Source organism: Solanum dulcamara, chromosome 8 (assembly GCF_947179165.1).
Source record: "Solanum dulcamara chromosome 8, daSolDulc1.2, whole genome shotgun sequence".
Taxonomy (NCBI): domain Eukaryota; kingdom Viridiplantae; phylum Streptophyta; class Magnoliopsida; order Solanales; family Solanaceae; genus Solanum; species Solanum dulcamara.
The window spans coordinates 71,166,975-71,189,022 of NC_077244.1; the positions used below are offsets into that span (position 1 = coordinate 71,166,975).

Here is a 22,048-nt window from a genome sequence, read left to right on the forward strand (position 1 = left end):
AGTAGCCTTTTCCAGATATATCAAGAGCAATAAATTTAAGTTTAGAGATATTCGACATTTTAAGAAAATAAAATTCTTACCCTTTTGTTACCTTGTTAAAATTACTCAAAGTGATGGAGGCTCGTGCTGATAATGTGTTATAAAATAACCTAACTTAGCAAAATAAGAAAAAGAGAGTAAAAAAAAATAGAAAGGAGCAGACGAGAAAGAGTGATCAGAATTCATATAGGTTTTTCACTGCCAAAATATGGCATTTTATAGCAAAAAAAAAAAGAGAAAGACTAGTGGGCAATTTGTCCACTTTGAGTGGGCTCCACATAAAAATGACATCCACTTATTATATTATATCATAATATATGATGTTTTATTCATGAACATTATATTATATTATAGCGAAAGATTTAGTACACCGAGCTGCCCTTTTTATTCATGAACATTATCATAATAAACAAGGAAAGGAAAATTAATTATGGGAATGTTGGTGGTGGTGTTAATGATAAAGTACAATAGATAATGGCGTTAAGATTGACATTTGACATGATATGGTAGTAGTTCTCAGCAAAGAAAATATTTTTCAATTTTGATTTGATACGTAATTTAAGAAAATAAATAAAATTTTAAATTTTATGATATTAAATTAAAAATATATCAAATATATAAAAATATCATATAATTTTATGATTTTAAACGTGTCATGTAAAAAAATTAAAATTAATTAAATAGTTGTCAAAAAAAGAAAGAAACATTTTTTTTTTGAAATAGACTAAAAAAATAGGACAAATAAATTAAAATGAAGGGGGCATATATTAATCCTGCTAGTCATCATCAACTAAGTTTAGGTTAACATCTAGCACGAAATCTAATTTAATTATCCTACATAGAATAACTATTGTGACAAATTAAATTATCTTTTTCTTATTATTTTTTTTCGTTTGCTAAGATAATAATAAGGTTAAGCCGAGTGTAACACTACATGTCAAATCTTTTTTTAAAAAATTAAAATTTTGCCAACTTTCAAGAAGAGTCACTAAGAAAGAATGAGTTCATATCTTGAGAGTGGCCTGAATGGCTAATGTCGATTTACAAGAATGATTCTAGAGATGAGTAATTTGCGATGTTAACCTTGTTATTATAACAAGTTAAACGTCATTAATTAAGTTGGAATTGAGTGTACAATGAAGAAAAATTAGGTGGGGGGAGAGAATATTTTAGTGGGCTTACGTCCAAAAGAAGAGAAAAATGGGTTGTGCTGGATTCTTTCAGTACCAGATAGTCAATCCGCATAATAAGTGAATATGACACTTGTAAATTTTAAATTAACAAGTTTTCAAATTAAAAAGAGACTTTTTTTTTTTTGAAAGATAGGTAAGACAAATAATTTTCAACTCTCCAAAAGGTATACATTAACCATTGAAGCATTTGGTTCATTAATATTAAAGGTGGCAAAATCAAACTCAATCTGTTTAATTTATTCAATTTATTTAAGAATGATATATTTATTTATTAGCTCAAATTATTATAAATTGAGTTGATATGTAACTCAAATTAGATCATGAGAAGTCTTGTCAAAATATTTTTAATTTTTTTTTGATATATTTTATATAGTCATAATAAAATTTTTTATGTACAAACATATTTTAAAAGCATAAATAAAATAATTAAATTTAATAAAAATTGAATTAGATTAGATCTTGACCCATTGCCTACCTAAGCAAATTTAAATTGATTTGATTTTTGACCCATTTTATGACTTATTTCCTGATCTTCGAAAATTTGAATTAAGTTAAGTTTTGACCCATTATAATTCGCCCAATTGTCATTCATAATTGATAATCATTAGTAAATTAGACACAATAGGGTGGAGTCGGATAATGATGTAATTTCTCGTGTGACTATAGCTTAATCAAAATGTTGAACGAGGTCATCTTTTTTAAATAAACTAAAAAAAAATCATTTTTTAAAAAAACGTACAACATAGGATAACCAGTTTCTTTGCCTTATCTTTTGGGTGGTTGGCAAAGTGAACGTCTCTTCCTTTTTTCTTGGAAAAAGGGGAAGAGGTAGTGGCTTAATGCTTAAGGTTATATTAGAAGTTGTCATGCACCAAATACTTTTTATTTTTGGGTAATATTTAATTTGAAATAAGTGGTGTTTTTCTTTTTTATTTAGATTCAAAATAAGTGACGTGTTATATAATTAAGGGGTCGTTTGGTTTGATTACAAGTTATATTGGGATAAATTATAATAAGATAAATTATGGTGAAATTAATTATACTGAGATTATTTCTTATTAACTATTTGGTTTATTGCACTAAAAATATTATCCATTGCATACTTACTAAAAATAAGTTGTTTGTTTAAAAAAAATACTCTCTACCTTAATTAGCTTTATGGATATATATTTTTCGGTAGATTTTTAATTATTCATTCTTAAAAATAAAACTTCCACCATATTTAGCTTAGTTATTTTTATGTATGAATTCTGACGAATTTTCTTCGTGTTCAACTATGTGCCAATTTTTAAGGTGTCAATAGTCCACTCAAAAAAAAACACATGGCATAATCACATAACTTTTTTACATATCACATTTACTATAAAACTATGGAAATCAAAATATACATATTAATTACTTTATCAGTTCTTAACGTAACTTCAGCCTTAAGAAAGTAGGGGTTAGTAAAATCATTTAATTGAAAAATAAATTAATTGGCTATATTTTTCCCGTTTACTCCTATTTATTTTGGAGTTGTGAATTTAAAAATGAATAAATTTGTACAATTATAAGGTGAAGAATATTTTGGTGATTGGGCACAGCTGATGTGGAGGGTAATTTATGTTACTCCTTTGTATTAAAGTTAGCAAACCAGAAACAATAAAGATGAAAATAAAAAATAGTATCCGAGTCCACAGAATTTACTGTGTGTCCTTAAAGAATTTAATCCCCTCACTGTACCCGAGGTTATGGATTATTTCCTCCCAAGATAAAACGGATAAACTATTAAAGAAGTAGCGGTACCTCAAACTTCAATAATTTCAGCGAACTCAAAAGCTAACAACAAAATCACCCAAAGACTTAACTTTGTTTGAAAGAAAATATATGTGCAGAAGAAGGAGAAATTTTGATGTTTAGAAATGAGAGAAAAATCCTCTATTTATAGACAACAAATGGTAGTGTGAATAGGTGTTTATTGTGGTATATCGGAACAGACAACTCTTCTCGAAAGTCATAATCTTTCAGAAAAGTCGCAACTTTTTTAAAAAGTCGCAACTTTTTAAAAAAGTCACAACTTTTTAAAAAAGTCATAACCTTTCATTTTTCATTCACACCTTTAAAACCCAACAATTTCTTCATTTAATCGGTTTATTTCACATCAAATTATGACGGAATGGCTTAAGTCATCTCTGACTTTTTAAAGTTATCAACATATTTTATTTAGACACCTCAACTAGGACTAGTACCTATTGAACACCTATTTCGATACTAATTATTAATTTCGAAATAAGTTATTCCGGACTTGTCAGCCAAACAACAAATTAAGTGGCACCATAATTTAATCTCATGACTATTTGATGTTATTATTCACACCAAACAATCCCTAAGAATATATTAATTATCTTCTTCCAAATTTATCCCCATATAAATGATTGAATTCTTATGTAACCAAGATATATTGAATAGGTACTATTCTCATCGTTTTAATTTATTTGTTTTATTTTGACTTGACACGAAGTTTAAGAATGTACAATTTTTTTAGAATTTTGTGATCATAAATTAATGTTATGTCAAATGTATCAAAATATCTTTTAATCATGTGTTTTTAAATTTGTCACATAAAAAGTTGAAATTAAAGAGTTATCAAAAAAGTAAAGAGACATTCTTTTTTAAACAGACTAAAAAAAAATAAGATAAATAAATTAAACTAATTAAAAATTAATGATTAGTAGTTTTTTAAATCATCCTTTTGTGCCCATGCAAATTTCTGGACCATTATATTTTACTATGTGTTCAAATTCCACTCAATTGTAATGTCAAAAACATGTGTTCGAGTATATATATATATATATTGTAAATAAATTTTACATCATTAAATCATTTAACATAATTGCCTTATCGATTGCATGCCTTAAAACTCAAAACTCTCATATATTATAATAGGCAACTTGTCTTAAATTTCAAGATCAGACATATCTGAAGCTATATTGCGTATACATAGATGTAGCGTAAATAAATTTTACATCATCAAATTTATTTAATATAACTGCCTCATCGATTGCATGCCTTAAAACTCTCAAAATTCTCATACATTATAATAGGCAACTTGTCTTAATTTCAAGATCAGACATACATGTAGCTTCTTCTTCTTTTATTTTTTTGGGGGAGGGGTGCCTATTGGCTAGTGATATAAAATATTTCTTACATAATTAACGATTTATTATTTATAACTTAAAATCCACAAAAAAGGACATACTCCCACAACTAGCTTAATTAGTGAGAATTAATTAAGTAGGTTTAGTAACAGGGTATTTTTGAGCATTCTTGATAATCTTAATAAGTGCTGCTTGACCTAAATCAAGTCCACAAACATCAGCTAGCTGTACCAGGTAGAGCAAAACATCAGAAAGTTCCTCCTCCAAATGTTCCTTATCATCTGATGTCCAATTAGGTAACCCCCTTGCAACTTCTCCCTTCCACTGAAATATCTCTGATAGCTCTCCCACTTCTCCAACCTGTTCAAAATGACACGGGACTTGACATAAGGTGTTAAAATGAACAAAGTCTAGTTGAGATGTCTAACTAAAAATTGGTGTCAACTTTAAAAGGTCATCGATGAGTTCAGCCTTCTTATAAAGTATCTTAGGGTTCACGAACAAAATCATAAGTTAAAACGAAAGGAAGCTACATATAATTAATTAGGTGTGGTCGAGGGCTTTTAGGAAAAATCTTATTTATTTGGTCCAAAACGAATAATATCATATCACATGCTAAGAGTAACTTTAGACTGTTTTGCCTCAACAAGTAAATAAAGAGCAACTTTCAAAAATAGTAAGGACATGAAACATAATTAGACCCCTTAGTTACAGTTTGTCTAATTACGTTACATAACTATAATTTCAGTTGCTATGTTAATATCTATTTGTATATTTTGTTGCATTATACAAATAGGGTTTTTCCGTTTGTATATCTCACTGCATTATATAGATTGGACTTTCAAATAGATTGTATATACAAATACAAATTTGCTTTAGTGATTTATATATGAGTCCCTAAATTCGTTTTATATATAATTCCAAACCTTTAGATGTTTGTCTATGAGCTCCCACAGATTTGTATATGAGCTCTAAATTATATAAATACAAAAGAAAATACAAATTTCCTTTAGAGATCTGTATATCAGCCCCTAAATTCGATTCCAGATTTATATATGAGCCCCAAATTTGTATAATAGCAAATTTTATTAAATTGTAGTCGCGATTCGTAATTACATTAAACTATAGCTATATTAAATAATAAACTAGTGATGCTCGTCAATTCGCGTAATTTTTACGTAAATGATATCATATATGTACTCTATTTTTTCGATCTAGGGTGAATTTCTTAAATTCAAATGATGTTTTTTTGATGGAACTATATATGTACGTAAACTGAAGTGGATGAAGCCTTATTGTATTTATAATGGGGTCAATTGAACACTCAAAATATCGACAAACAAACATACTTTTTCCGCTTTAATTTGTTTGTATGATTTTAATTTGTCTGATCATAAATTATAGATATGTAGAATGTATTAAAATGTCTTTTAATCTTGCGATTTTAGCATGCCATGGAGAAAGTTGAAATCAATAAGTTACAAAAGAGGAAAAAAGATTTTTTTTTTGGAAATAGACTAAAAAGAAAACTAGAACAAACAAATTAATTGACTATATGGGCAAAAGAACTCAAAAAAATATATGTATATTTATTTATAATAAGATCACGCTTATTCTGAACGATAGATAAGGTATTTGTGTTTTTAGAGATGTTAGAGGTGGCTTACCAAAGCTAGAAGAAGGTTCCTAGGACTGTGATACTGATCCCAACCTCTAACTCTAGAAAATTCAGCAAGCCTCTCTCTCAGCTCCTGAAGAGAGACATCCTTCATCACTTTTCTACCATATTGATCATGGGAATTATTGTTATTATTATTCTCCATTTCTTCTCTCTTGTATTTAGTTGTAAGTATCACTCTGTCCCCTTACCTCTATTTATAGACAAACATCTATTAGTAATTTGGTATGTAAAGGTCTTTTTTTTCTTTTTTTTTTAATTTTCTTCAAATGGGTGGTGGGGTTTTAGGAGATAGGAATTGAAGCTTAGTTTGTTGCTATCATATGTTAAAACTACTGTTTAGTTAGTGGAGGGGCCTTCTTTCTATACAGTAATCACGTGAGGTATGCCAAAGATGTTTCTCTGTTTCTTATTATGACTTGATATCACTCATTTTCTCTCTCTCATCCCTTCTCTCACAAGTTAATATACATATTTGGTAATTATTTTAACAAGTAATGGTCAAAAATATATTTGAATTATTTTTTATGCTTTAATTTATGTTGCATTATTCATATTTCGAGAGTCAAATAGTTTAATTTTGACCGTGAAGTTAAACAGGAAAAATTTTAAGTTTTTTGAAATATAATTTACATATTCGAAAACTACGTAAAAAGTACGGTAAGTCACAATAATTGATAACTCAAGATATTTAAAAGAAAAAAACTTGTTTGAATCTTGAAATTCGAAAAGTGCCTCATAATTAATTGGGATGGAGGGAGGATTACTTTTTCGCGAATTTCACTCTCTAACTATTATTCGTTTCATTTTCCTCATTGAACTAAACACACCTAATTGAGTGGATGCTAATAATTCAGATAGAAAAAGAAAACATTTGATAGTCGGCCTAGTCAAGTTTGAAGTGTATTTTAGTACTCCATAACTCGTGTCCGATGGTAATATTTCAGGTAGAAAAAGAAAGCAACTAATAGTTAAGGTGTGAAACTTGAAAAAAAAGGCTTAAGTCATCGATGACCCTTAAAGTGGTTCGTATAATTCATTTAGACACCTTAACTTAGACTAGTACCTATTAAACACTCCAATCTTAACAAATTTATACATATTTAACATAGAATGATAATTAACTTACAAAATGTTATGCGTGTAACTCACATACGGCTATTACAAGAAACCAACAAATAAAGTGATGACATGTGTCATGAAGACTCAAAATAGCAATAAAAATGATTTTTTGTTATAAAACAAACTAACTTAACAAATTAATAAGAGAGATAGTAAGAGAAAAAAAAAGAGTTTAGAGAATTCAGTATCTGTGTGTGTTATATTACACACTGCAAATGGGCTATTTATAGCCAAAATGCAGTTGAAGATAAAGGAGAAAGAAAAAGGATAAGAAATAAGTGGGGCCCATTATATGGAGCATCCACTAAATATAATATAATACTCTCCCTTAATATCTATATAAAAGAAAAATTCTAGTGAAAAAATAAATATATATAGTTATCTTGAACACTCATATGCGTTGTGTCTCGTTAAAACCTTACTAGGAAAAACCTAGTGGAAAAAAAACTAGTGAAGGAAAAAGAGACACACATCTCGTAATACGTCTTGAGTGATGCCCCATTAAAAACCTTACCAGGAAAACCCAGTGGAAAAAAAATCTAGTGAAGGAAAAAGAGTACACACATCTGGTAATACGCCTTGCGCTGCTTCATTAAAAACCTTACTAAGAAAATCCAATGGGACAAAATCTTGATTAAAGAAAAAAGAGTACAACGCATATTTTACTCCCCCTGATGAAAACTTCATTTGAAATTTTGGAGACGACGCATTCTAATCTTATACCTTAGCTTAAAAGTTGATGTTGGTAATGCCTTTGTGAATAAATCTGCAAGATTATCACTCGAACGAACTTATTGTACATTTATATCACCATTCTTCTGGAGATCATGTATGAAGAATAATTTTGGTGAAATATGTTTCGTTCTGTCTCCTTTATGAAGTCATCTTTTAATTGAGCTATGCATGCAACATTGTTTTTTAATATAATTGTGGGTACTTTGACATTATTTTCCAAGTCGCATCTTTTTTTGATGAACTGTATCATCGATCTCAACCACACACATTCTTTACTTGCTTCATGAATTGTTATTATTTCAGCATGATTTGAAGAAGTAGCAACAATAGATTGCTTTGTAGATCGTCATGATATAACAGTTCTTCCATATGTAAATAGATAGCTTGTTTGAGATCGAATTTTATGTGCATCTGATAAATAATGTGCATCTGCATAACCAATAAGGTCTGCACAACCTTTTTTAGTATAAAACAAACACATATCAATGGTACCCTTTAGGTATCGTAAAATATGCTTAATACCGTTCTAATGTCTTCAAGTTGGGATGAATTATACCTTGCCAACAAATTAACAAAAAATGTTATATCAAGTCTAGTTGTGTTAGCAAGATACATAAGTACACCAATAGGTCTGAGATATGGTACTTCAGGATCAAGAAGATCTTCATTCTCTCCTAGAAGTCAAAATAGATCTTTGTCCACTTCATGTAATTGAACAATCATTGGAGTACTTAATGGATGTGCTTTGTCCATGTAAAATTGGTTTAAGATTTTCTCAGTGTAGGCAGATTGGTGGACAAAATCCCGTTTGCTAAATGTTCAATTTGTAGACCCAGACAAAGTTGTCTTTCCAAGATCTTTCATCTCAAATTCTTTCTTTAGATATCCAATCGCCTTTTGGACCTCTTCAGGGGTTCTAATGAGATTTATGTCATCAACATAAATGGCGAGTATAACAAACTCTGATTTCATTTTTTTAATAAAAACACACGGACAAATGACATCATTTGTATAACCTTCATTTATCAAGTACTAACTAAGGCGATTATACCACATATGCCTTGATTATTTCAGACCATATAATGATCCTTGCAATTTCATTGAGTACATCTCCCGAGACTTAGTACATGCTTCAGACAATTTTAATCCTTCTAAAATTTTCATGTAAATTTCATATCAAGTGAACCATAAAGGTAAGCTGTAACTACATACATTAGATGTATTTCAAAAATTTTATGTACAGCTAAACTGATGAGATGTCAAAAATTTATTTCATCCATAACAAGTGAATATGTTTCTTCATAGTTGACTTCGGATCTTTGAGAGAATCCTTGTGCAATAAGGCATGTCTTGTATCTTACAATTTTATTTCTCTCATTTCGTTTTTGCACAAAAATCCATTTATAACTAACTAGTTTTACACCTTCAGGGGTTTGGACTACAAGTCCAAAAATCTCACGTTTAGCAAGTGAGTCTAATTCTGATTAAATTTCCTTTTGTCATTCTGGCTAATCACATCTACGTCGATATTCTTCAATAGATTTAGGCTCAAAGCTTTCACTATTTTACATGAGGTTAAGTGCAACATTTTATGCAAAAACATTGTCAATCATAATTTTAGATCGATCTAAATTTATCTCATTACTGGTAGAACTTATTGAAAGTTCTTCATTCACTTAAGTCTCGGGTTCACTGATTTCTGCAGGAATATCAAGATTACTCAAATCTTGACCTTCTTCAGGAGGTTCTTTTATAATATTATCTTTATTATTTCTCACGCTTCTCTTTCTAGGATTCTTATCCTTTGAACTCAATGATCTGCCACACTTCAGGCGTGTTTGGGATTTAGAAGCTATGATACTAATAGATAGTTTTTTTGGGACATCAATCTGGACAGACACATTCACTACAGGAATATATGACTTAGTTATCCGTTTCAAATCAGTAAATGCATTTGACATTTGATTTGTTATTTTTTGTAAGTGAATGATTTTCTGGACCTCCTGCTCACATGTGCGGGTAAGTGGATCAAAATAAGATAGTGATGAAACTTTTCACGCAATTTCTCTTTCGAGTTCCTTTTTCTTCTGACATTTGATTTGCTATTTTTTTGTAAGTGGATGATCTTCTGGACTTTCTGCTCATCTGTACGGATACGTGGATCAAAATGAGATAGTGATGAAACTTTTCACGTAATTTCTCTTTTGAGTTCTTTTTTCTCTCTCCTTAATTATGAAAAAATTGTTTCATCAAACCGACAATCTGCAAATCAAGCAGTAAATAAGTCTCCTCTCAATGGTTCAAGGTAGCGAATTATGGAGGGTGAGTTAAACCTAACTATATGTCCAACCTTCATTGAGAGCCCATCTTTGTAAGTTGTGGTGGTGCTACAGAAACGTATACCGCAGAACCAAAAATTTGAAGATGGCTATATTTGGCTCATGACTAAATACTAATTGTGACGGAGAGTATTTATTATAATGTTTCGGTCTGAAACGTACAAGTGTTGCTGCATGTAAGATAGCATGACTTCAAACAGTAATTCGCAATTTTGTTTTCATTAGTAGAGGTCTGACTATCAATTGTAGGCGCTTAATAAATGACTCTGCAAAGCCATTTTGAGTATGAAATGAATAATAGAATGTTCAATTTTTATCCCAATTGATAAGCAATAATCATCAAAATCTTGGGATGTAAATTCTCTAGCATTATCAATGAGAATAGTTTTAATTGGATAATCTGAGAATTGCGCCCTTAATTTTATTATTTATGCTAATATCTTCGCAAATGCCAGGTTGCGAGATGATAACAGACACACATGAGACCATCTTGATGATGCATCTATTAGGATCATAAAATATCTAAACAATCCAGTAGGTAGATTAATAGGTCTACATATATCTCCATGTATACACTCTAAAAAGCCAAGAGATTCGATGCCAATCTTCAAAGTTGATGGTCTAGCAATTAATTTGCCTTGATAACAAGCAGCACATGAAAATTCACCATTGATAAGAATCTTCAGGTTCTTTAACGGATGTCCAGTTGAATTTTCAAGAATTCGTTTCATCATTATTGATCTATGATGACCTATTCGATCATGTCATAGCACAAATGTATTTAGGTCAGTAAACGTATGGTTTATGATCAAATGTGCTTCAGTTGCACAAATTTTTACATAATATAGGTAAGACGACAAAGTTGGTAATTTTTTCAAAATATATTTCTAGCCTGAGACACTCTTAGTTATACCAAGGAATTTAATATTCATTTTATTTAATGTCTCAACATGATATCCATTTCTGCGGATATCTTTAAAACTTAATAAGTTTCTTGGGGATTTAGAAGAGAATAATGCATCTTCTATTATAACCTGTCCTTTTAGGCAGAAATATAGTAGCTCTTCCGGAGCCTTCAATAATTTTTGAATTATCAGAAATTGTAGTATGATTTTCTTTTCTTCTAAGCAAGTAGGAAAAATATTTCTCGTCTTTAAAAATGGCATAAGTCGTTTATTGTGGCGTTCAATAATACAAAGGTGAGAAAGTGATTCAAAATATTTTTTAAATCTCTTTTTGCGATATTGCTGCTGCAGGAGTATATTTGCGGGTGGAAATGTAAAGTATGTTTTTTTAAGTTTGTCTTGCGCAGTAATTTCTTCTCTGCATATATTTAACTGAGTTATAATTTAAAGAAGACAGAATTATATTCAGTTATATTTTTAAAATTCATTAATCTCAGATTGAGCCAATCATGAAGTGTCTGTGGAAGGATGACCAACTTCAGGTGGTTATATCTTTCTTTTAGATTATTCCATAGGTTTAGGGGGTCTTTTAATATGAGGTACTGTAATTTTAGCCCCTCGCCAAGATGGTGGCGGAGAAATATCATGGGTTTGACACGGTCTTGACAAGATACCGTATTGTCATTTTTGATGGTGTCTGCCAGACCCATCGATTCTAGGTGTATTTCGGCATCTAATGCCCATGATGAGTAGCATTTTCCAGATATATCAAGAACAACAAATTCAATTTTAGAAATATTCGATATTTTTAGAAAATAAAATTCTTACCCTTTTGTCATCTTTTTAAAATAGCTCAAAGTAATGGGGGCTTGTGCTGATAACGTGTTATAAAATAAACTAACTTAACAAATTAATAAGAGAGATAGTAAGAGAAAGAGAGAGTGGAGAGAATTCAGTATCTGCGTTGTTATATTACACATCGCACATGGGCTATTTATAGCCAAAATGCAGCTGAAGATAAGGAGAAAGAAAAAAGACAAATAATAAGTGGGGCCCATTATATGGAGCATCCACTAAGTATAATATAATATTTTTTTTAATTTAAGAAATAAAAAATAATTTTAACCCATATTAAAATGAATAATCAGCCAAAAAGAAAGAAAAAAAAACTCATTTTCTAAACAACCCACACCCCCGCTAAACCACCTAACCCTTTCCCCTTTTGTTTTTTCTACCCCTTATCATCGTCCCCAACTCCATTACTACAACGAGCTTACTTTTTTTTTTCTTTTTTATAATAATAAATTATAGAAGATTTTTTTTATATAGATCCAAGTGCTAAATAGAAATCATAAATAAAAAATATTTTTTATTTTAATATTAAATCATATAAATAAAAATAATGGTGGTAGGGTGGTCAGATGATAGCACGCAGTCCATTAATGGCAGGAGAAGAAAAAGTTAGTTCATGAATTTTGTTTTTGCATTTGTAAAAAATAAAAACAAATAAAATAGCAAAGAAAATTTTAAATAAAGATGTACAGGAGAAATGAAGTAGGCAACCTGGAGGGGATGAGGGTTGCCTTTTCTTTTCCAATTAAGAAGTTATCATTTTCAAAAATAAATAAAAAATTAGTTATACAGTGCCAAATGTCAATAAAAGAAAAGAAAAGGTAAGTTTTTCCAAAAAAAAAATTCTTTAACTTAAAATTCTTTCACACGCCTAATAGAAGTGAGAGTCATTTTTTTGCCATATGAGTATTTTGTGTTTAATAGGTATAAATTTTAAATAATTTAGGTGTTCAATAGGTATTAGTTCAAGTTAAAATGTCTAAGTGAATTATGAAAATAATTTTAAGAAACTGTCGATGACTTAAAGTCAAAAAATAATAGTCAATATATTTTTGATCATTAACTTTTTTTTTTTTTAATACGTGTATAAAAGTTAAGTAAAATTATTGAATTGTTGAAACTGATGACTCAAAGTGGCCTGCTGGCTCCTCCCTGTCCCTGCCTCAATTTTTGGTCGGAATATAGGTTTTCCACTGGTGTATTAATGGGACAATACCTTTTTCGACGTCAAATCTCACCTACACTTGCTTTTTCTTTGTGTTAGCCAACTAATTGGTTTTTATCTTCTTCAACTTGTTGGAAGGCGGTGAATTTAAATTTGTTAACTTTCTTGTTTTTTTGTGTTGTTTTGATGTTACGTGATTATCATCACCTTTTATACTTTTTGATGATCGTGGAATCTAGTAGACAAACACATAACTAACTCATAGCAAGAACCCCATATGCCGTACTTGAATCGTAAATTTCGGATTATGCGGCTTTGATCTTGGACAATCTATGTGCCCCTTTGTTTTTTACCCAAATTAAATCCACATGGGACTCAAGTTTATTTGGAGACATTATGTCCAATTTATGAAGAATTATTTAACTTATATATATCCACATTACAAAGGTGATTTGATGGTGTAATTTTTTTTATTTTTGAAATATTTTGCTTTTTAAACGAGATTGAGAATCTATCTTATGCTTCAAATTTACAATTGTGCTTATTTCTTTTACTATTTTTGTTGGCGGCTACCTTTTTTATCTCCACAATATTTTTCGCCATAACATTTATCTTTTTTGAGCCCGTTTGGATGGACTTAAAAAAAAGTAATTTTTATGTATAAAGTGCTTTTAGAACTTTAAAGTGCTGAAAGTTATTTTTATAAATAAGCAGTTGAATGTTTGGATAAAAATGCTTAAATGAGGAAAATTATGTGAATTTTAGGATTAAAAGAATAAAATGGGTAGTTTGAGAATTTAATTAAAATATAAGGGATATAAAAATAATTTCCATGGTCAAAGAAAATGACTTTAAGCACTTAGGAAAAAAAAGTTAGGAATCCTAACTTTTCATTTTTGACTGACTTTAAGAACTTTCTGGCTTAAAGTTAGCATTAGCCAAACACGTCCAAAAGCTGAAAAGGGGCTTTAAGTTGGTTTTGACCAACTTAAAGCCAATTCAAACGGGCTCTTTCACTAGTCACAAATAATGTTATTAAGTTATTGCTATTGGGTTATTGTCTTAATGGATTTTTGGTGGTTCTATAAAAAATATTTTATCGGATTATTGATTCGATATTAATTTTAATTATTGGGTTATAGGATAAACCGATAACCCATTAAGACAATAGGAATTTACGACTTTACTCCTAAGTAAATATTAAATATTAATATCAGTACTTTATTGGTTACTACCTTTGTCCTTTAGTCTTCAATTCACATTATTGTCCTTTTTTTATGAAAAAAGGTCAAATATGTCATCGAAATTTGAGAAAAAACTCATTTATACCATCCGTTAAAAAGTTTGGCTCATCTATGTCATTGCTGTTTGAGAAAAGGCTCATCTATGCCATTATTTTTTAACTCCAATTTCGCAAAATCACTTAAATAACTTTTAACACTTTTCTATTGGAGTTTTGAATCAAATGTATTTTTTTTATTCTACTTCTCCAAGAACACCAAGAACATATGAAGAACATCAAAAATTCAAATTTTCAACTTCTTCAATTTTTCGCGAAATTACCTCAAATTTCAATAGTTTTATCCCTTTGATCTATATATCAAAATTCAATATCTTTTAAGTTTGAATTCAACCTAATCCAAAAGACACATTTAAAATTTAAGCTCCAAAACTTTAACGTCCTTTAATGGTGGAATTTTCGCCACAATTTTAAATTACTTGAAATTATGAACGTAAACTCAAAACACATTATTTTAAAGTTCACTATGTCTATGTTCAACATTTCAAGTGATTTGGAGTTGTGCAGAAAATTCTACCATTAAAAGAGGTTAAAGTTTTAAATCTTTGAAGAAATTTTAAGTGTGTTTTGTTAGGTTAGGTTGAATGCAAGGTTAAAAGATATTGAGTTTTGATATCTACCTCGAAGGAATATTAATATTGAAATTTGAGGTGATTTCGTAAAAAATTAAAGAAGTTAGAAATTTAATTTTTTGGTGTTTTTCATACGTTCTTGAAGAAGAAGAAGCAAAAAAAGTACATTTGATTCAAAACTTCAATAGAAAAATGTTAAATGTTGTTTAGGTGGTTTTGCAAAATTGGATTTAAAAAATAATGACATATATGAGCCTTTTCTCAAGCGGCAATGACATAGATGAGCTAAACTTTTAACGGATAACATAAATGAGTCTTTTCTCAAAGTTTGACGGCATATTTGAGCCTTTTCCCTTCTTTTATTTGTGTTGCATTTTTCGAGTTTTTTCATGTTCGTCGCTATTGTTTTTATTTTATGAGTATTCCGTAAAGTTATATTATTGTCTTACCACACCAAATTGTTAGAAAAGTCATATAATTATTTTATGAATATTTTCTTATTGGTTAAATCGAAAACCGAACCGTTAAGGATCTAAGTCGATAAATCGAGGTTTAGCATATTTCAAAATCGAAAATCGATAAACCGAATTGATAATACATAAAATTAAATCAAATCGACCGATACACAGTCGTTGAACCATGCTTGGTGTTGTGCCGGCATGTTTATCTTTCTTCTATAGCATATTTGCTTCCTATCTGTGGGTCAGAGGATCTTTATAGGATAAGATCTCAAGTTTAGCCTATAGGAGGCTAATTGTATTTTGTTTTTTTCGACTGCACACCTACGTGATGGGGTTTCTACTTTTCAACAGAGCCATTATACTTTGAAAGAATGTGGAGCAGCTTTCAAATAATCTTGTTAAGTAAATGCCTAAAACTTGCTAAGATTAATGGGAGGTTATCCCTAAATTAATGGAATACATGGTTACATTAATTTATCCAAAGACATTCTTAACATGGTAGGGTACTGGTCGCGTTGAGCCAACCTTGCATTGAGGTCTCTCACCTTTTAAGAGTGTCACTAAACATTATATGTAGTTAAATTTTCTTAAGCACATAGACAAGAATTCGAGCTCTTCTATTAGCAGTGTTTATATATATCTAAAGTTTGAGCCTTAACTTGAAATCAGTATGATGCTTGAACGCTTATATTCCCATGGATGATGAAGCCAGCCTGATATGAAAATGAATAATGTGGCGTTGACAATTGGTGGTGTGTTGATGTAGTGGAAGTATACTAAGATTTTCATCAGATGTGGATGAAATTAGGAGACGACTTCTGTTTGCAGTTGCTATTGCACAGTCGTGGTAGAGGACTCTTGCTTGAAATGGAGACTTTTAAATTGCACCAGACAAATTATGTACCTGATAAGGAGGACAATCTTGCTACCTACTGTAGTGTAACTCTGTAGGTGGGTCAAATTTTTGTTTGCTTCAATTTGATAGCAAAAATCTCAAAAGTTAATCCATTTCTATGTCCTTGACAACATTTTGTGATCCAAACAAACAAAACTGACTTACATTTTCCTAGACTAACAAATGTGGGAAAAAAGAAACTGTTTTACAAGAAGAATCTACTAGGTATGTTACACATCTGTAAACAAACTATCGACTCTTTTATGTCGAGTTCCAAGAAAGTCCATCATAATAATGGAGAAGTGCTACGACTTGATCCAAAGTTACGGCTCGATCCCCGTTGGCTGCTAGGAATGCTAATCAACATATCTAATACCTGCTTCATGTTAGGTCGATCATGAGGGGTCTCAGCTGTGCACCTTATCCCAATCCTAAGCAACTCACACATTTCCTCTGCTCCCTCTGCCAGGCCAGATACCAATAGAGCAACTGGTATAATGGCTCTAGTGAACCCTTTCCTTCCGTCTCCCATGACCCTTGTCGCCCATTCAACTAGACATTCTTCGCCCCCATCTATAGCATGCCTCCCAGTTGCTAGCTCCATTGCTAGCACTCCATAGCTGTAGACATCTCCTTTTGTAGTGGCCTGCATTATCTGCCCATATTCTGGTGCAACATAACCAATAGTCCCTGCCACCATTGTGCTAACGTGAGTATGTTCAGAAATCATGACCCTAGCAAGGCCAAAATCGGTGACTTTTGCTCTTCCGTCCTTGTCAAGAAGCACGTTGCTAGCTTTGACATCTCTGTGGACAATGCAAGGGTAGCAATCATGGTGCAAGTAGACTAAAGCATGTGCCACATCGATTGCTGCTTGAATTCTCCTCTTCCATGTAAACCTTGTTCTATCTGTAATGACGTCCTCTAAGTTACCACCTTCCAAGTATTCATAGACTAGAAGTTTCTCTGATCCGTCAAGGCACCACCCATAAAGAGTTACAAGGTTGGGATGAGGCCAACCGGAGCCATTCCCGCTGAGGGCCTCCATTTCAGCTCGAAACTCTCTTTCTCCTTCAATTCCCTCCCTCTGTAGCTTCTTCACTGCTACTTCCCTTCCATCAGGCAAGACTCCACGATAGACTATCCCGAATCCTCCCCTCCCGATAATTCTATCATTTGAGAAGTTCCATGTGGCCTTCAGTATGTCAGAATGTGTGAAGCTTGTTCTGTCCAAACGGATAACCTTAACATCATCAGAACCCCGTGATGAGGATGCACACAACCGTGATGAGGATGCACTAGCACTTGATGGCGAATCATGTCTGCCTTCTGTATCTTCCAGTAAGATTCCCGGGGAACCCCTTGGCGCTTTTATAAGGAGGCAGACAAGGAGTGACATGACTCCACAGATCAGGAAAGCTAGTACCAGAACCATAATTACCAAAAGTGCACCCACCTTCTTGGGCTTTTTGTGTTTGTCATTCGTGTTTCTTTCTGTGTTGTTTGTAGAGTTGTGCATGAAGGATGGAAGACGCAACAACGGATCACCAAGAAATGATGACTTCTCAAATGTAAGCAGTTGCCCGATTTCTGGTACAAATCCATAGATGTATGGGTTGTAAGAGATGTTGAACTTGCTCAGATCATGCAAGTTACTAATGCTAGCTGGGAATGAACCAGAAAAATTGTTAAATGACAAGTCAAGGTTTTGCAAGCACTTAATATGGCCAATCTGCTTTGGGATTTCACCAGAAAATTTGTTCTGTGAAACATTAAAGACTACTAGGTGTACTTGTCCAATCTCTGGAGAGAGCCTCCCAGAAAATTCATTCGCACCCAAATGCATCATACTCAGTTTCTTCATCTTGCCAATCTCAGGAGGGATCTCACCAGACAATTTGTTATCACTAAGTTGAATATAGCCTGGTACCTGATTCTTTCGGACATTACTACCAGGTTCACAGACTGGCATTAAACCATCTCCTATAAACAACCGATCCCCCAGGATTCTACAATTCTTCCCTGTCAATAGAGAATATATAAAGCTAAATGGAGGGTAGTCAGCTGGTATCCACCTCCTCATGGCAAAACAATCCCCTGAGCCAGCAGTGAGCTTATCCTTTTCCCTATTCAACGAAAAAGTAGGCATTGGATCTGCGCCAATACTCGCTAGTTGAGGAGGAATTGGGCCAGAAAGTTGATTATTCGCAAGATTCAACCATAACAAGCTGCTGCAGTTCCCTAACTCTGATGGGATTTCACCGTTTAATGAATTGTTTGCAAGCATCAACCACAATAGTGACCTTAGCTTCCCGAAACTTGGTGGTATTGAACCATTGATCCTATTAGAGGAAAGATCAACAGCCTGAAGTGCAGTAAGATCTCCATATTCTGAAGGTATATTGCTACCAAACTGGTTGTGGGCAAGAATCAAAAACTCCAAACCTTTCATCTGAGAAATTTCAACTGGTAATGGACCAGAAAAGTGGTTATCACTCAAGTCCAACCGCGAAAGGTTCACCAAGTTTGGAATTCCTGATGACACTATGCCTCCAATATAAGAGTTTCCATGCAGCACGAGAAATCTTACCTGTGTCAATTGGCCGAAAATTTCTTGTATTTCTCCTCCAAAGTTATTTCTACTTAGGTCCAGAAATACCAATTTGTTTAGGCCTGATAGAGTGTCTGGAATATCACTTGAAAAGTTGTTACTTCCCAAGCAAATTTCCTTCAGACTCTGTACTGATCCAATCTCTCTAGGGATTGATCCTGAAAAGCTATTTCCCCACAAATTCAACTCTACTAATCGTTTACAATTCGCGATGGATGTAGGCAATTCACCAAAGAACATATTTTCTGATAAGTCCAAAACTTGCAAGGAGCAGTTTTGGGTGAAAAACCAGGAAGGCAGAGAGCCACGGAAGTTATTCTGAGATGCTGAAAACACATCCAGCTTATCAAGCCCGAACAACAGATTCCCTGTCAAATAATTGTAGCTCAGATCAAGATACTTCAGTTTCTTGCAGTGAACAAATACTATTCCACTCTGACTAGTGAAATTGTTGTTAGAAATATTTGCAACAGTTAAGTTGTCACAAATCTCAGGGATCGTTAGCCCGTGAATCCTGTTCATCGTCAAATCAAGAACTTCCAGCTTGTTCAGGCCAGTCAAGTTGAGCTCACCAACAATGATATTGTGTGACAAGTTCAAGAACTTGAGGTTTCGACACCGGCCTAAGTCTGGTGGAATAGACTCTGAAAATGTGTTCTTGGACAGGTCAAGAGAGTTCAATTCTGTCAGGGCTGAGAAGTTATTAAACAATTTCCCAGCCAGGTTGCTTTCTGATAGGTCGATTCCAGTGACACGATTGATGGAAGTACTGCATGAAATTCCAGGCCATCTACAGGGTGACAAATCTGTAGGATTCCAATGGTTATATTTGAATCCTTTGTCAACAGGGTTTTGGTCCTTAAGAAATAACTTCAAGTTCAGCAGCAATTGCTTGTCTGTCTCAATTGAGTCTCCACAAACAAGCCTACCTATATACAAAGTGAAAATAAAATAAAATTAATCATTCTGCAATAAATAAAAGTCAACTCTCCAAAGTTTTAAAAGAAAAACATTTAATGCTTGGTGTTAAGAGTATCACAAATTAAACAAGCCTGGTCCTATGATTTTGCTAAGTGAAAAAAACAGTAGTTATGCTGCAATAAATGCAAGTGTTGCTCTCCAAAACTCAAAAAACCATTTAAAAAGTTGCTTAAAAATTGACTTTTTCTTTTACATGTAAGGATTGTCTCTTTTACATAGATCAAGAAGAAAGTTGGTTATGTACAAATTAAAAGATCTGAACTAATAAAGCTATCAAACATGACATGTGAATAGAGTTGCTTATATATATATATATAAACTAGGATCCGGTTGATCAGGTTTTTAGCGTGCAAGGTACATATATAAATGTATTGTCAAATATCCAGTATAATTTCAGAAGATCTAGCTAGTTTCGTTCAAATTAAATATACAAACCTGAATTGAGAATGAAGAAATTGATCAGTAACGCAATGGGAAGAAAAATATGAGATTCCACTTGTGACATGATATTAAGTGTCAAGGAATCTTGTTTTATGCCACTTCTCCTCTCTTTATTTATTTTTTTGCTTTGTATATTACTGAGTGATCAATGGAGTTCTTGTTCCTGTCCTGCTGGGAATATTAATGCAAAAAAGAAGAAAGGGGTTGGTTCTTTAATTTAGGAACAATATGAAATGTGAGGAATAAACATAGGAAGATGAGTTTAAGAGAACATGCGGGACCAAAACAAATTGGAACACATGCATGAATACAGTATACTATATTTCCTTAATAATTGTTTATGGTCTCTTAGTAGTTTAATTTTGACTAAATTGACTCTTATCTTGTGTGTTATTTTAAAAATCAAAAGGTTGTTTGTTTAGTTCTAATATATATAATATAATATAATGTCTTGTAGTTATTTAATGTTTCTTTAAGAGAAGTTTAGTAGTGTCAAGTGTGACGTGGAGCAATTGGCAAACCAAGCCGTCCAACTTGACCATGATTTTGCATGGCTAGTGGTCAGAGGTGGTTATTTTTTTGGGGGGTGGGGGGGTGGGGGGGTGAAGTGGGGGGTGTTATTGTAGATTTTTATATACTATTCTCTAGAACTCAATATTGACCATTTTGACCTCTCTGCTCCTAGATTTTGCCTTCTCTTCTCCTCCGGCGATACTCGATAAATACTTATTCACATTTGATATTTAAATTAAGTTGTATAAATTTATTATAAAATTAATTTAATAAAATGAGAATGTATGTTAAATCAATCATAAATAATTAAGTGGTAAGAATTTATGTGTGAATTGAACATCATCTATTGACTTGATATAAATACTGGGTGCGGAAAAGTTTTTACCCTTCTTACTCCCTTTAGTATGGACAATATAATGGTTTACTTTCCATTTCAATTTGTTTGTCTAATTTTAACTTGGCACAAAGTTTAATAAAGTAAATAAGACTATTGAATTTTGTGGTCTTAAACTTAAAATATGTCAAATTACAAATGTACTAAAATAACATTTAATCTTGTGTCTTAAACATGTTATGTGAAAATTTGAAATTAAAGAGTTGTCAAAAAAAAGAAAAGAAAATGTATATATATATTTTTTTAAATGGACTAAAAACGAAAGTAAGACAAACAAATTAAAACTAAGAAAACAAATGTTATAAAATTCATCATAATTCAGTTGTCTAATTATATGGGCATGATCTGTTATCTACGTGAGTATTTGCCAATTATTATAAAACTCGCTAATGACTGTTTTTTTTTTTAATATTAAAAGTTTGTTAAATAGAAATTTGAGAAACAAAGGTCATCAAGTATGGTAAAAAAATAAAGGTCATGAAGTAGGCGTCAAACCTGATCATCCTTAAACATAAAATAGAAAGAAAAAAAAAGAAATTTATAAATATATGCAAAAGAATCAATTTTGCCGTATTAAATGTTAAATTGTTCAACAAAGGAAATTCAATTGAAACGTTGCACCTGTTCTATACATGTATGTCATGGTTGTGTGTGTATAATGGTGATGTTTGGTGCACCTTAATTAATTTATTATGCAACCGATATCTTTCACCAG

General features: G+C 31.8%; 2 protein-coding genes across 2 annotated transcripts; both read right to left on the reverse strand.

Moving 5' to 3' along the window:
* Positions 1 to 4,218: 4,218 nt before the first annotated feature.
* On the reverse strand, positions 4,219 to 6,229 carry LOC129899528 (uncharacterized). The gene is made up of 2 exons (XM_055974529.1): positions 6,037 to 6,229; positions 4,219 to 4,729 (listed from the first exon to the last, which is right to left on the reverse strand). Exons 1-2 carry the CDS (start codon positions 6,190 to 6,192, stop codon positions 4,502 to 4,504), a joined length of 384 nt encoding a protein of 127 aa, XP_055830504.1. The 5' UTR covers positions 6,193 to 6,229; the 3' UTR covers positions 4,219 to 4,501.
* A 10,219-nt stretch (positions 6,230 to 16,448) lies between these two features.
* On the reverse strand, positions 16,449 to 20,639 carry LOC129898547 (probable LRR receptor-like serine/threonine-protein kinase At1g74360). The gene is made up of 2 exons (XM_055973129.1): positions 20,421 to 20,639; positions 16,449 to 19,933 (listed from the first exon to the last, which is right to left on the reverse strand). Exons 1-2 carry the CDS (start codon positions 20,488 to 20,490, stop codon positions 16,680 to 16,682), a joined length of 3,324 nt encoding a protein of 1,107 aa, XP_055829104.1. The 5' UTR covers positions 20,491 to 20,639; the 3' UTR covers positions 16,449 to 16,679.
* Positions 20,640 to 22,048: the final 1,409 nt, after the last annotated feature.